The sequence below is a fragment of the Xiphophorus couchianus genome, chromosome 24, assembly GCF_001444195.1.
Source record: "Xiphophorus couchianus chromosome 24, X_couchianus-1.0, whole genome shotgun sequence".
Lineage (NCBI taxonomy): Eukaryota > Metazoa > Chordata > Actinopteri > Cyprinodontiformes > Poeciliidae > Xiphophorus > Xiphophorus couchianus.
The window spans coordinates 20,436,261-20,449,632 of NC_040251.1; the positions used below are offsets into that span (position 1 = coordinate 20,436,261).

At 47.0% G+C, this 13,372-nt stretch overlaps 1 protein-coding gene across 2 annotated transcripts; it reads right to left on the minus strand.

The window, feature by feature from the left end:
• Positions 1–4,971: 4,971 nt before the first annotated feature.
• Positions 4,972–12,643, minus strand: map3k2 (mitogen-activated protein kinase kinase kinase 2). Of its 2 annotated transcripts, none has more exons than XM_028010600.1 (16): positions 12,499–12,643; positions 10,719–10,788; positions 10,520–10,638; positions 10,409–10,449; positions 10,242–10,341; positions 10,068–10,169; positions 9,726–9,792; positions 9,521–9,651; positions 9,222–9,301; positions 9,077–9,141; positions 7,890–7,982; positions 7,513–7,755; positions 7,160–7,440; positions 6,956–7,085; positions 6,703–6,880; positions 4,972–6,607 (listed from the first exon to the last, which is right to left on the minus strand). In XM_028010600.1, the coding sequence occupies exons 2-16, from the start codon at positions 10,768–10,770 to the stop codon at positions 6,388–6,390; spliced, it is 1,902 nt and encodes a 633-aa protein (XP_027866401.1). In that variant the 5' UTR covers positions 10,771–10,788; positions 12,499–12,643; the 3' UTR covers positions 4,972–6,387. The 2 variants fall into 2 exon arrangements, with proteins under 2 accessions (XP_027866401.1, XP_027866402.1); XM_028010601.1 differs by having other exon boundaries at positions 6,388–6,607; positions 10,719–10,852.
• Between the last annotated feature and the right edge of the window lie 729 nt (positions 12,644–13,372).

The window sequence follows — 13,372 nt, forward strand, 5'->3', positions numbered from 1 at the left end:
AAAAAAATCTTCACAAAACAAGATGGCAAGAAAAAACAGAACTTGAATTTTAGGTAGCATCTTGAGTTAACATATTATTTATCAATGCTCACACATTTAACTGCTTTGATGAAAATTCTTAACTTTACTGTGACTCAACTCCGTTAGCCACAAAACCATTTTGATCCCAAGCAGAACGTCCAGAACCTTCAGGACTCATTGATGTTTCCCCAACAGAAACGGATCAGGTAGCTTGGTAGCTAACGCTACGAGGCTCAGAGCTACATAAACATGCAGCCATCCTGTTCATTAAATACAGGTCATTTTTATTTCAGGTTTTTATCTTAGACAAGTTTGAATTCAGAAGTGATGCCTCATAACTGCACTGCCATGAACCGTCATGTCAATGTAGAACTTTTATCATCATGAACAGAATGTGTTCGTTTCTGACTGAAATCCATTTCATGTCTCAATCCGTCAACGTGTTGCATTATGGGCCTGAAGATTAAACAAACGTTTTCCTAACATGATTATTTTCTGCCTCCAGTTTTTGAAAACTGTAAGAACCAAGTTCTCTCCATCCTGTGGCCATCCAGCTGAGGTTCTGCTGTCAGGATTTCCCCGTCAGCCGGTCCAGCAGCCTGACCGGATCCAGGAAGTTAAGGTTAGAGACACTAAGTCATGATCACTGCACTGTGTTTCTTTGCTAATGTCTGTTAGAAGTACTGCAGCGGCCGGGTCAGATAGGAACCTGGATCCGTCTCTGTTGTTCTGGACCGGGCTCAGAGCTCCAGAACATAATACCCTTTCTTTAAACCAGTGAGATTGCACAAAACACAAGTTCATTTTCATTTTCATTCCATTTAAACATTTGATGTTTAGTCACAAAAAGTTTCTCTTTTCATCTTGTCAAATGAAGTGACAGTATTAGGGTTATTTTGCCAGTCGGTGGTGGAAACCATGTTGATCCCAACGTTGGCCAGTCAGTGCGATGCTAACGTCTCCCAGTAGCAGCAACCAGTCAGACCCCTGATACACCCAGCCTGGAACCAGGCATCTTTCTGGAGGGTGGAAAAGATGGCCGCTGCTAGTCTGTTGTCATAAAATAGGAAGAGATGTTTGTGTTCTGTTGGGATCCAATCTGGGATCACAGGAATCTGATTAAAACAAAACCCGCAAAGAGGAATTTATTTATCAGGGTGCCATCTCCTGGCCATACAGAGAATTACTCCAATGACTTATTTTACTGTCTTGTACATTTTAAACCAAGTGCCTCACATGAAAGCTTGGAGTTTACAGTGTGGACTCTGCAGCTTGATGCTGAATCCTGCAGGTGGTTGTTTCTCAGGGCCAGAGCTTCACAGTTTCCCTCCAAGACGTTACAAACGCTTAAACTGAGCATTACAAACCCAAAGGAGCATGTTAAAGCAGTTCTTCATAATGATTCTGATTTTTTGGAAGCTTTGATCACTGGCAGAAGCCTAACAAGGTCCTCCTCTGAAACAGATTATTTCTTTAAGTTGAACACATCCAGATCATTTCCTGACGGTAGAATGAAACTAGAGCTGCAGATAAGAAATATGCAGAGAGACTTTTTGATTTGACCTCTTCTACTATAGAGCAGTCATTGAAGTTGTTTAGGTAGTGAAACAGGTTGATGTTCCTTCCTACAGGCAGGTCATCCTTTAGCCTTTCTATGTACTGAATGGCCTGATCATTGGTTTTTGGGCTATAGGTTCCCTTTATCCAGTCCTCCAACAGTCAGACCAGGAAAAACACTGATTTGTTCTTAGTGAAGGAACAAGTCAAGCAGTCAGTTAGGACTTTAAAAGGCCTTCTCCACACGGACAAGATGGACCCCAGAGGCAACATGGATCATCACCTTTGGCAGCTTGTGATGCTTCTCCAGAGCTTGTGTCTCATCCACCTCTCCCTTTCTCCTTTAGGTCCTGGGAGGAAACGCTTCCAACCCTCCACATCCTGATCAAGAGGAGAATCCACGGAGAATCACTTCCAGCTTCCTGGGCATGCTGGTTCCACCTTGCGGTGTTAACGGACAGCGTGTTTTTGAAACCAGGGGCCCGGTACGTATCAGCCTTCCCAGGTTTCCGCCTTTAGGAACAGCACTATGGGAAAGGTGACTCTGGGGCTCAGGAGTCTTAAATGCAGCCCAGTCTTCTAGAGGAATAGCCTCACACACACGCTACATCACACATGTTGATTGGACTGGAAAAACCTTTTCTCCCAGTGAACATCCTCTGGTCTGCTTGGGGACTAGCGTGATTCAACTAGACCAAACAGCCGTCCTTAGCTCTAACCTTTCCTTTATTTCAACAAACCATCAGGATTTCTCCTAAAACTACTTCATAGAAATGAGTCCAAATAAATTTTGAACAGACCTACGACTTAAAATGATAGGAAACAACTTGATTTTCCCACATGATCAGACCTTGTGACCTACAGGATTAGCCTAGTTAAAGTAACAGTACCTGGACATAACTTGCTGCCATGAAATAAACTCTAGCTGATCTATAGATTTTCTTCCTCTTGTGGTCGCTGATTGTAACTACAATAAAGCAGAATAAATGAGTTATTTACTCAAACTAAAACCTGCTTCTTGCTCAACATAAAGTCACATTTTTAAAACCCAGAGCTGGAGGAAAGTTTCTTATTTTAAACAGTTTGCTTTCTCCTTAAACTAAACTAACTAATGATTCAGACTTGGTTTATCAAACCAGCTAGCTTGAGCTACAAACGGAGTATGATTCTTTGCCCCCTGCTGGCCAGTTGTGGTAACTGCTATCAACATAAAGCTGAATAAACGACATTTATGCACATTTCCTGTTGGCTCAATCAAAAATAAAACTTCTTAACAAAAAGTTACACGTTTAAGCCAACAGAATTATAAGAAATTAGCAGAAAGATTGAAGGTCTGATTTTACAAAGTTTGTTTCTTCCAATCTTTAAGTGGATTTACTGGTTTTAGCTGCTGTGCTACAACTATAGCCATTTTAGAAAATCTACATAAACTGGATTGAAAGCAGCAACACTTCAGGGACATAAGGACTTGACAGTATATGGAGCCCCCTAGGGGACATGGGGAAATTGTTTCCTTTTGCGTTCCCTCGCAATAGAATAGAATAGAAGTACTTTATTCATCGCAGCAGGGAAATTACTTCGCAGTTACAGCATAGAGACAACAACAACTACCACTGAGTAGTAGTTGTAGATAAAATAAAACATAAAAATAAAATATAAAATGCTGTACTGTACTGGTCAGTTATGCAGCACAATTTAATAATTAGCATAATAATAATAAGCATAATTGAATACTGTAAGCCTTTCTTACGGTGGGCGCCGTACTTTATGCTTTAATATAAGGTTATGTGAGGTTTTTCCATGAATGTTAGTATCTTTTTGTGAAATATCTGAAGTTTTATATCTTTCTTTAGGATAGAAAGGCGCCACAAACCTACGATATAAACAGAAACTTTCCGTAAGTAGGAAAGAAATAAAAATACATCCAAACTATATTTCTGAGTTATTATAGCGGGTAATAAATCATCTGACAGGTTTGATTGTGTCTCTGTTGTTCTAGTCTGAATGGTTTAAAGAGCTGCTTTCAGTTCCATCTTAGCCTTAACAGACATAAACATGCAGTAAAAAATAAATCGATTTTCAATCAGTGTTTTACACCAAACAGTTAATAATAATAAACAAGTTTTCACTGAGGCTCTGTAGGAGCCTTATGAATGAAATAAGTAATTATTGATATGACAGCAGCAGGAGGCTTTGACACTTAGGTGTGTCGACGTGGGAGTGACGTCACCAGGTGTGAATGGGAAGGATACTGGCTTTGTGTGTATGAGGAAGCGGTGAGCGGGGCGGTCAGTCCTGGCAAAGTTTGGAGCATAATCATCAAAATGGAATAAATCGATAATTGTGACAGAACAAAGAAAAGGTTTGGAGTTGATTGATAAACGGACAGATGAGATTCCCCGAGTTAACCCAGTGCTGCCCTTTACCATCATTAGTTTGTCGTGTTTTTAATAATAAAAACTTGTTAATAATAAAAACTGTTTGGTGCAAAACACTGATTGAAAATCGATTTATTTTTTCCTGCATGTTTATGTCTGTTAAGGCTAAGATGGAACTGAAAGCAGCTCTTTAAACCATTCAGACTAGAACAACAGAGACACAATCAAACCTGTCAGATGATTTATTACCCGCTATAATAACTCAGAAATAGTCCAAATTATAATGTATTTTTATTTCTTTCCTACTTATGGAAGGTTTCTGTTTATATCGTAGGTTTGTGGTGCCTTTCTATCCTAAAGAAAGATATAAAACTTCAGATATTTCACAAAAAGATTCTAACATTGATGGAAAAACCTCACATAAAGTTTTATTAAAGCATAAAGTACGGCGCCCACCGTAAGAAAGGCTTACAGTATTAAATTATGCTGCATAACTGACCAGTACAGTTTTGCGAGGGAACGCAAAAGAAAAAAATTTCCCATGTTCCCTAGAGGCTCCGTAACAGTAAACTAGTTAGCTGGAATTAAATGTACTACTAAACTAAACATGACCAGTTTGATAGAAATAGGAAATTTTCAGCACTCAGTTTTATATTAATTCTAGTTCTGCATCAACACTTCATGGACTTTAACATTACTTTAAACTCTAATATGGTTCTTTTGACTTTGATTCAAACACCATAAGATTTCTTAATTTACTTTTGCAACAACTAGAAAGTCTTTTATTCCACCAACAATGAAGCTGAGCTCTGCAGCCACAAGAGGACATAAAATATCCATGTTGGAAGATTAATCTCCTGTTTGAACTTTACACTGATATTGCGGCAATAAATGAGTTGCTGAACATTAAAGTTGATATTCTAATATTGAAACATTTATCCTTCTAATTATGGCAATGGAGTCATATTGGTGCCAGACATTTACAGAGACATGAAATGTGCAGAAAAGAGCAAAATCTGTGAAATAAATATCTTTAATTGTTTTCATGGTCATCATAATTCTGAACAGAGCTGAAAGCAGAAACCATCCAATGGTTCTGCTGCGTCTCTGACCCAACCATGCAGGAAATGTCCCATAAAAAACAAACTAAATAAAAAATATATATTAAAAATTATGTGTTCCACTGATATACAGATCTGATATAAACAGGCGAATTGGTCACAAACCAATCAGAATTAGAAACATGGCTTCCTTTACAAGACACAACCAACAGGGAAACAAGAGGAACATTTTCATTTTACACATCTGTACATTTTATCATTATTTTAATGTTTGTACCTCTGCAGGTCAGAACACACACACACACACACACACACACACACACACCAGGTGCGACAGCAGTGGCTAAAGAGAGAGAACTGTATCTGCAGCTGACAAATACTGAAGAGTTGAACCACTGCTGAGCGACGCCCCCTGGAGGTGAAAATGACACATTACATTCAGCAGAGGTGAACTGGACCTTCAGCGTGCGCGCGCACACACACACACACACACACAGAAAAACAGTGTTTAAAATGTGCAAAGAAAAGATTTGTGAAGCTGCTTCAGTGACGGCTGCTGAGGAAATGGGAGAAAGCATCAGTGGATCCCACAGCGCCTCCTGGTGGTGGAGCATCCACCTGCAAGACTTCCTGTTGGGACCAGAACCAAAACCAGAACCAAAGGGATCATAGCAGCCGCATGGACTGATCCACTTCCTGCTGCTGCTGCCACCTGGTGGCCCCAGGCGAGCTGTGGCGGTTCTGCAGCGTAAACACAACCTGCACCTTTAGGAAGCCCCGCCCCCAGCTCAGCGTCTGATTGGCTGCTCAGAAACCTTCAGAGCATGTGGTCAATTTAAAAGCATCCCAACTCTGATTCTTTTAATTTGGTGGGAACAGGAAGCTGACTCTTCAAGAGGCAGTAAGTGGCTGCAGAACGGATCAGAACCAGCCGGTTCTGGTCGGACGCAGTGAGCCCGGCTGAGACCCTGTTGAGTTCCGGCTGCAGAAAAGGCATAAACTGATGGCACTGGGTCAGTTGGGGTTGGGTTACGGAGTGAAGGCAGTTCATCCAGGAGGCCAGAACCTCTGGACCAGGTGGTACCGTGCTGGACCGGGTCGCATTGGGTCACACCGGGTCGTTGGGCGCCATTACAACCACAGAAGGCACACGGCGCCGACTGAAGAGGAAGTTTCCGGGAGTGTTTCGGTGGGTCATCGCTCTGGGTTCTGGAGTGGATTACATTCTGGGTCGGGTCCAGAACCCCTCTGACAGGTTAAGGTGCTGAAGCCAAATGTCGGGTCCTTCTGCTCCGGAGAGGAGGCGGGGCCAGAGGCAGCTCCGCCCCTCAGCTAAGGCCTTATTGGCTGCTCTGCGGGTGGGCGGGGCTTCAATGCAGGAAGAAGTGCCGCAGCAGCTCGTCCGCAGATGGACGGTGCTTGGTTTCCACAAAGATCCGCCGCAGGAACTCCCTGCAGTGGTCCGACACGTGTGGCGGTAGCACCGGGTTGGTGGGCTGCGTGGCGATCTTAAAGATGGCCGCCATGGCCTCGAACTCGGCCCAGGGCGGCCGCTGGGTCAGCATCTCTACCACGGTGCATCCCACGCTCCTGAGACAGAGAGAGGAGGCTCAACACCAGTGCGCCAACAACCTGCCAGAACGGGCCGTCAGGGACCAGAACCAGTGGCCGGTGCTGCGTCTCACCAGATGTCGGCCTTCCGGCCGTAGCCCTCGCCGCTGATGACCTCCGGACTCATCCAGTACGGCGTTCCTGTCACCGACTTGATGCCCGTCCCCGACAGGCAGATGGTCTGCAGCCGCCGGCTGGCGCCGAAGTCGCCCAGCTTCACGTTGCCCACCGAGTCCCGCAGGATGTTGGCGCCTGGGGAACAACGCATGCTTCGTCATCGTCTCTGCAGACAGGAAGCCGCGTTGCAGACAGGAAGCGGCGGCTCACCTTTGATGTCCCTGTGGACGATCATGTTGCTGTGCAGGTAGGACACGCCTTCCAGGATCTGCCGCGTGTAGCGCCGTGTCACGTTCTCCGTCAGCGCGCCGTACGCCTTCAGTTGGTCCTTGATGGAGCCCTGCGGCCCGACAGGAGGAGATCAGAGGACTGGACCGGAACCACGACTCCGCTAGAACCAGAACTGACACTCACCCCCGGCATGTGCTCCATAAAGATGGAGAGCGTGCGCTCCAGGCCGTCCCGCAAGCAGCCGTAGTACTGGACGATGCGCTCGTGGCAGAGGTTCTTCAGCAGCTGGATCTCACACTCCAGGGCGCTCACCTCCTTACTGGTCTCTGGGCTCTCCGGGTCGAACTGGACCTGCTTGACGGCCAGTTCCCGACCCGTATCCGCATCGTAGCACAGGTAGACCCGGCCGAAGGCGCCCTGGCCCAGCAGCTTCCCCAGCCGCCAGTTGGTGGGCGCGCGCGGCGCTGTGGAGGACCAGACCGAGCCGGTGAGGAACAGTAGAAGAAGAGCGTACTCTGGTGAGGAGCGGGACTCACAGCGACTCGGCGGACTGATGTCCATGACGGACAGCGTGGTGCCGGCCTCGACGTCGCTGCCGCGCCGCCTCCTGTTGGGGGCCGGTCCGGGGGCGGAGCCGGCGGGCGGAACCTCTTCTAGGTCTGGGGTGAAAACGCTGCTGCCGCTGCTGGTGCTGGGCGACGGCTCGGTGGGGCTGAAGCTGACCGGAGAGCGGAAGCTGTGGACCTGCGTCCGCCGAGCGCGAGGGAACGTCTTCCTGCCTGCAGAGGAAGCAGAACCTTCAACGGCTGGACGACACGGCCAGAGTTCTGGACCCATCGGACCCGGTCGGCCAGAGTTCTGGACCCATCGGACCCGGTTGGCCAGAGTTCTGGACCCCTGCAACCCGGCTCACCGTCGCTGTAGTCCTGCAGGCCGAAGGGAACGCCGTACCGCCGCGGGTACGTCCCGCCTTTCCCCGTCTTCTCAAATACAGGGAGGTCGTACTCTGCAGAAACACAGGGGGTCAAAGGTCAGGAGCCTCATCAGACGGACCATGAGGCCTGGTAGCAAACATTCACATTATTTACAGACATTTTGTTTTTTAAAAGATTACAGGATTTGCTGACCCCTAATAAAAATGTAGTGAAACGATTGTTACTATATTTTGGTGCGAAAACATTTAAAACAAATGAATTTATCAATAATTAGCAGCAGGATGGAGCTTTTATCAAATAGTTTTTTACATATTGAAATTGACTTAGTTTCATGATATTGTTAAAATCCAGCTCCTCTGCCTTCTCCCAGTGGTAACTAACAACCAATCACAGCCAGGGGGCGGGTCTTAGCGTTGTCAGTCACCATATGTATGGCGCTGCTCAGCTCTCCCTCTGTTACGCTTCTGATAGCAGATCCTGTCGTGAATGCTAAGGCTAGTTGGCGTCTAACTTGTAAAGTTGTTTCTCCACCGTTAGCATGTTTAGCATCGAGTACATGAGGATGATTGACACCACTTATCTGTTTATTTTAGTCAACATTGTTTTCATTGTATTTATTGATATTACCTATTATTTTTCAGATTCGTCTCATTTTTAATATTTTAGATGAAGCGTCACTTTCCCACTCTAAGCTTCAGCCGCCTGGCTGTAATGTGCTGCTACTGCCACCAGGTGGCAGCAATTTGCCAGCTGAGCCTGGGGTTGTTTGGTTGCTTAATGGCTGAAATGATTTGAACTTCCTGAGTTTTTCTTGGGCTGCATCATAAACTGATGGTTTCTGCTGGAAAATACTGAGAATATTTTCACACTGCTGAGGTCAAAGTGCGGCATTGAGGCCAGGAGTGGGAAACGACTAGCAGACCTTAAACCAGGGGTGGGCAGTCCTGGTCCTGGAGGGCCGCTGTCCTGCAACTCTTGTCTCCCTGGTCCAACACACCTGAATGCAACAGCTGAATCTCCTCTTCAGTCCAGTCAGGTTCTGCAGAGTCCTGCTAACGACCTCATTATTTGACTCAGGTGTGTTGAAGTAGAGATGCAGGAGACCGGCCCTCCAGGCCTGCATTAAACTGAACCCGATGCGTCTAAAGGAGGCAGCTCCATTCACCTGGAAAGTCCTGGTGGTTGTCGGGGTAACTCTGCGCTCGAGGCATCCTGGACTTGGAATAATCGCTGGCAGAACAAAGAGAAACAACCCGATTCATCCTGAACTTTCAAGCTTGAACTCATCGCTATAGCAACCAGGTGCTGACCTGTCCAGTGGGCTGTCCAACGACGGACAGCTTCCAGACGCAGAGTTCTCCGGACTGCTCATCGACAACGGGTCCAACATCTGGAGGACAGAAACACATCCAGAGAAAAGCATTAGGTTAACCGTAACCCAGGGAAACCGAGAGCGTCCTCCTGCCTTCAGCCCAAACTGGTTCTACAAGGTGACCTGATGACCCAAACTGGCCCTACAATCTGAAGGAGCCTCTGTAGTTGTGGTAGTAAAGGACCACCTGATCTGGGAGACATGAAGCCCAGTTTGGGTCATTCAGAGTGTTGGCACCTGGTCCATGCTCTCTGGGATGAACTCCCCCTCGCTGTTGATGCTGGTGAAGGAGCCGTTCCTCGCCACCTGCTGGAGCGCGTCGGGAATGTACCCCGGAGGAGGAGAGCTGCGGTCTGTTGAATGGGAGCCTGCAGAGGACAAAAAGTCACGTCCAACGGAGACCTGGAGCCGAGGGGACGCAGGAAGCCGGGACGTTACTCACCGGCCCGGAAGCCCGTGTTGTCCAACTCCTCGCGGGACGGCAGGAGGTCCATGTTGGACGAAGCGCTCTGGAGGAAGAAAAACACCTGAAGCTGCTTTCTACAGTCCGTCACCGAATCAGTGTTTTGTAATCAAATATTTGATATTGCAGTGTAGATTCAGCGAGTCTTGCAGGTTTGTAGTGTTTCTGCATTAAATGGGAGCCTGCAGTCTTTCCCAGGAGAAATCCAGACGCATCAGTGACTCATTTAGTTTGAGCAACGATACACAGCCGCACAGAAACAGTGAACATCTAGAACATTGGGACCGATTGGACCTCCAGGCCGACTGACGGAGGGTCTACCTGCAGCACCAGCAGGATCTTCAGGCTCTTCATGTGAACGCTGCGGTCCAGCAGCTCCACCGCCTTGTCCAGGTCGTCCTGCGTCGTCAGCGGGATCACCAGCTGCAGCAGCGACAAGCACAGCTCAGCGACCGCAGCAAACCGGCCGCCGCTACCGCTCGGCTCTGACCGTACCTCGTTGTTGGTGTAGTGGAGGTCCAAGGTCTGACCAAAGGCCACCCTGGCTTTAGCCTGCAGGTCCTCCAGCTTCAGCGGCCGAGGGAACTGCAGGATCCTGCGGAGAGGGACAGAGGTCAGAGGTCAGGAAGGTCAGGACCATGCAACAGGACATGAACGCTCACCTCTTCTCTCCTTTGAACTCGAACTTGACCCTCACGTCGTTCTGTGGAAACAAAGCAGAGGTCGTGAGGCTCCGGCCCTCCGCCGCCTCCCGCTCCCACTGACCACGCTACCTGGTTCTTGGGCGACGAGGCTTTGGGTTTCCCCAACTCCGACAGGAAGGCCGCAGGACGGCTGGAGCGGTGCAGCTCGGCCAAGTCCTGCATGATGGAGTTCAGGGCCTCCTGCTCATCTGGGAGGTCAAACGGGGTCATGAGCACAGCAGAACCGACCGGGCGGACGCCGCCGCTCGTGTCCGACCGGCAGACTTACCCATCATGGTGCGGCGACTGACCCGGCAGGTTCGGACGGAGGACTCTCCCATCAAAGGGACTCCCTTCTCCTGCAGCAGCAGATCACAAACCGGAGCAGTGAACTGCTTTTCAGGATGGAGACCAGAGAAAAATCTACAAGACACATAACTCAGTTTTCCCCAAATATTCTGGTTCTGAACATGTGGACCCAGAATGTTCTGGACGCTGCCTTGTCTAGGCTTAATAAAAACCCAGTGGACCAGAACCAGCAGCTGGTCTGACAACCCAGATCATCCCCGACTCTGGACTGTAACATGGCTCCTCACTCCGACCTTCATTTAGACTCCCACCCCTCCCCGACCTGTTGCTGGTTCACATCCGGCCCTGGAGGCCGTGCTCATGTCTGAACCTCTAAACTCCCCTCAAGGCTGCAGTTATTCTGCTTTTCCACAGTTCTTCCTTCCACTAAGCTTTCCATAAATATGCTTGAATACGACACTCAAAGCTGATTCAGCGTTAATCTTCTATGTTTGGGTGTCAGCGGTTTCTGAGCGGTTGGGGTCACCAACCATGACCTTTACATGGAGTTTCAGTATCAGCACAGGAAGTAGTTTGATGCAACAGTCCTGCAGCTCTAGTAACACAAACACTGAAGATTATTCTAAATATCCATCAGTCTTTATTCCAGACTTGGTCAGACTTGGTAAACCTGGTGGACACATGATGTGACCGAAACTCGTCGCTGAAATTCTCCTGCAGCTGGACTCGGATGATCGGCACGACTCCAGCATGTAGAAAAGAAACATTTAGTTATTTAGTTACATAACTTGTATAGACTAGCAGCCATAACAGACGTCAATCAATGCTGCTCATCTCTTCTGTCACGTCCCAAATATCTCACCTGATTTCAGAGGTTTAGGACGGAATCAGTCAGAACTTATCAGATTCTTCTCTGCCTTACTCCTAACAATCATAAAGTTGATCTTTTTGGCATTATAGGCTAGTCAAAGCCCATAAAACCCCCACCAAATGGTCAGCGTTCATCAGGTGACTGATGATGCAGGCGATGATTCGCCCAAAGGAGACTACATGCTTCCTTCCTTCCTGACTGTCCCAAACATTGAAGCATCAGTTTTACCTCAGGTCACATTCAGTGACAGAAACCAATATTAATAAACAATTAGATATCTGTGTTCTCCTCTGTTATGAAACTGAAACCCCACGATTCACCCGACCAAAACCCTAACCCTAACCCTTCACCCGACCAAAACCCTAACCCTAACCCTAACCCTTTCATCTGAAACAAGGCAAACAAAGTTGTCGGAAGTGACTGTAATAAACGGAATCAGATCAGGATAAGCCCAAATATGGAGCTGATTAATTATCAGCTGTTATATAAAGCATGGAGAGCAGCTTTCTGTGGTTATCAGGAGATAATTATTACCCAGCTTTAATTGAACTACAGCCCCGGAAGCTAACAGCAACAACTGTTGCTAGCAGGTTTTACTTTGCGACTGCATCATTATGGAGGTAAAAAAGAAGCTAACAGCGTTTAGAAATGCAGGCCCAGCACAGACTGTCAGATGAAATGATGAACTGTAACCCTCTCATATAGAGGGTGAAGTTGTTAACAGGCAGCGGGACACAGCGAGCTGTCAGGCCAGGGAAGTTATCAGGCTAAGCTGATGCTAAACTTTGGGACTAGCCGCAGAGCTAACCAGGCTAATCAACGCTGCAACACTACCGAGACAGAAAAAAATCAAGACTCAAAGCAAGTTCCGCCGGAAGTCCCCTCTCACCTGCGGGCTGATTTAATCCCGACTCACTTCCTCATCCACAGGGCCGGTGACAGGAGCCCCGGGCCCTGCGGACAGCAGCTGGAGGAAGCAGAAGTTTGGCTCCCAACTTCACTCGAGTCCTGCTGGGCCACGACGACGAGGCCCGGTAAACTGGCGGTTTATCCCTCCGGAGGTGGGGATGACTGAGCAGGAATATGTCCGACACACTGTCCCCGTGTGTTTGAGACAGGAAGCAGACAGAAATTAATCCACAGCTGTCATTTTGTCGCGCTGCAGACCCCGGTTGATGGTAGCTTCGCTGGCTGTTGAGCCACAGATGAGTCAAGTTTGCGTTTAGCGAGCAGAACTAACCGGAAGTCTGTTGCTTTACTTGAAAAACATAAAAGCACGACGTCTGGCTTTCAAAGAATTTTCATAGTTTTGTTTTATTTTGAAGACAACCCACCGGAAGTGGCTGTTTTTAGTTTAGTTCCATTGATTGATTTTAACCCCTCACCTCATTGGATGAGTCCAACAAAAACACGAGTCAGAAGTGATGTCAGAGCACGACAGAAAGACAAATCTAATACTGTTAGTTCCGTTTTTATTTTATTAAGCAAGGAGGTTTTCAAATGTTTTGTTTTTAAACAATTTTAAAAATAACTCAAATGTAAAGTTATATTTGTTTCCTTTTTCGACTTCAAAGTTTTAAATTTAAAGCAAAAATAAATGTTTTATTTTTAAAAAATCTGCTTATGCTGTTCTGGGCCCCCAAATCATCAGGGGCCTCCCATAAATACAGATCAGAGATGTAATATACAAATGGTTATTTGTGCAAAATTAAAATCTTATTGATTTTGATTTGATGGATTAAGAATAGATAAATGACTAGATT